Source organism: Austrofundulus limnaeus, unplaced genomic scaffold (assembly GCF_001266775.1).
Source record: "Austrofundulus limnaeus strain Quisiro unplaced genomic scaffold, Austrofundulus_limnaeus-1.0 Scaffold619, whole genome shotgun sequence".
Classification (NCBI taxonomy): Eukaryota; Metazoa; Chordata; class Actinopteri; order Cyprinodontiformes; family Rivulidae; genus Austrofundulus; species Austrofundulus limnaeus.
This window is the reverse complement of record NW_013953021.1, coordinates 127,056-129,560: the sequence shown is the minus strand read 5'-3', so window position 1 is coordinate 129,560 and position 2,505 is coordinate 127,056. Positions and strand designations below refer to the sequence as shown.

The 2,505-nt window shown below is 34.6% G+C and overlaps 1 protein-coding gene across 1 annotated transcript; it reads left to right on the top strand.

Annotated features, from left to right (window-relative positions):
* The first annotated feature begins 6 nt into the window (after positions 1-6).
* Positions 7-2,450, top strand: si:ch211-214p13.9 (cell surface glycoprotein CD200 receptor 1). The gene is made up of 5 exons (XM_014027154.1): positions 7-49; positions 368-637; positions 1,504-1,603; positions 1,691-1,727; positions 1,805-2,450. Exons 2-5 carry the CDS (start codon positions 391-393, stop codon positions 1,871-1,873), a joined length of 453 nt encoding a protein of 150 aa, XP_013882608.1. The 5' UTR covers positions 7-49; positions 368-390; the 3' UTR covers positions 1,874-2,450.
* Positions 2,451-2,505: the final 55 nt, after the last annotated feature.

The window sequence follows — 2,505 nt, the reverse complement described above, 5'->3', positions numbered from 1 at the left end:
GCTTACAATGAAGGAAATGACAATTATGATACCAACGTGACTTTAATAGGTAGGATTTTTTTCACACACACACAATGAGTGATAGTTAATTTATTAATTTAGGAAAAATATCTACAAGTCGAAATTATTTTAGATATAATGCATGCTGAATATCCTTATGCTTCTGTGAATGCACAACAGAAATTAGATTTTTTTAGAGTCTTGAAATGTGTCAAATAAATGAATAAGTTTATTATTTGCTCTATATTAACATACTTAAAAATGTATTATAAATCCAGCATAACTAATTGTTATTTAAAGTGAGTTTTCAGGAAAAGTGTTTCAGTTTTAAAAAATCTCCCTCCTGTTTTTCTCTCTGAATATGAAGTTTCTCCGACTGTTTCTGCCACGATGGAGCAAAGGAACAACACGGTGGTGGCAGTGTGCAGAGCTGAAGGAGGAAATCCTGCTGCCAACATCAGCTGGAGTTTTACAGGAAACTCAGAGCCTGAGACATCGCTGTCTGACTCAGATGGATTAGTTACAGTAGAGAGCGTTTTGAAGATCCCTGCTGGCATGAGTCGAGAAAACCTGAGCTGTATCATCCAGCACCCRTCTTGGGATCAAGAGAAGATGGTTATTGTAAAAGCTGAAAAAGGTCAGACTTCTGCAGACTGGACAGAGCTGGGTAAAAAGAATCAGTTTGTTTTGTTTTTTGAATTAGTCTTGACAAGAAGTTTTTTTCTTCATATATATGATTTAATAGATTTATTGTTTTACTTGTGTTTGATGCAGTTTTGTAAAATTTCCTCTTGCCTTGTGGAAATACTGAGACCTTATAGATATAAAAAAACAGACTGCTTTGAACAATAAGTTACATAAAAAATGAAAAGTAAAATGAATACAAATGAAACAATTTAAAAACTAAAATCAAGTATGTTTGAAAAGGAACAGCTGGGTTCAGGGTGACAGCAGGTTAACGGGATAGTTCAAATGTTTTCGTTTTAGTTGTCAGTATTTTACCTGCAGTAGATAAAAAAAGATCTTTGGAGGATCAGGGAGACATTCTCATCAAGAGGCTATGTTTCGACACATTTTGGTTATTTTTTAGAACATCTTAACAATTTTAACTTTAAAACTTTATTGTGGTTGTAGTAAATGTTGTGTTATTATTTTTTACACAATGATTTCTTTACATGAAATGGCTATTCTGACCAGTAATATTTATTATTTCCCCCTTCAACAAGTGTCTCGCATAAAAACATTTTGTAGCTATCAAAATATTCCATTTTAGCACAACTAGGTGACTAATAACTGACTGAGTTATAAAGGTTTTCAAAGAACAATCATTTGAACTACACTTATAGTTTTAGATTAATCGAAATATAATCATTTGCTTGTGTTTTTGGTGTGAACTTCTTTCTGATTCCCATATTGAACTTGTTCACTTTAAACAAAACAATCTTTGATATTTCTTTAATACTTTTTTTCTTTAAATAAAACACTTTGATTTTTTTATTGCAGATGTTCAATGGCATTGGATCTTTATACCTGTCATTGGGGTGGTTGTTGTACTTCTGGCAGGCATCTCAACATTTGCACTAAAAAAATTTAAACTGCTAAGGTGAGTAGATTCGTTGAATTTAGACTGAAGTAAAAAGGTTTTGYTGAAAACATGTTTGAGTAGTGACTGAGTTTTCATTTTCACCAGACGTCAACAGTCAGACACCCTAGACAAATCACCACGGGTGAGTGGGTTGTTCCACATTCAATGCGTTGCTGCACATTGTGTAACTTCATAACACCCATCTATATTGTTTTTCAGATGGAGGATGTGGAGGAAGTGGAGCCCTATGCTAGCTATGTTCAACGTGTGAACTCAATCTACAACTAAGCTGCAGATACGTTTGCACATTATAAAAAAATCCTGCACATGCAAAAGTCACACGCTTAAAAGCACATCTCGGGACGTTGTGAGAAACTGAAGGCTGTGAAACAAAGAAACGGTGAAGTAGTACTGGGGCAGCAGAATGAGATCAAAGGTTTCCGATGAGAGAGGGAAGCCTCTCAGTTCAGACCTAACAAACTGCACAGACTGWTGGAACAGGGGATGTACACGTTGTCACACTTCTGCTGCCATTCACAGCAAATRCTGCCCACTCCTCAATGAGTGGGTCTAATGGAGAACATTGATTATTACTACAAATGCACAAAAAGAAAAAAAATCCATTGAGGTGGAAAATACAGTACTGCAAGTCTGATGCTGGACCACGACTACAGACTTTGGAGATTTTCTGTAACTGTATATAATTATAATTATTTATCAAAGAGATGTACAGTGAAATAGACTCTTATTTAGAAGAGACTCAGCCTCACTGAAGCAAATAGCTCATGTATTTCAGAGTTGCCGATCAGGTAAATATTCTGTAAAAATTGTGTATTTAACTTAATAAATTATATGCTGAATAAAATACACTCAAACAATGGATTTTTTGTAACTGTACTAACAATCTGTAAAGACAGCAC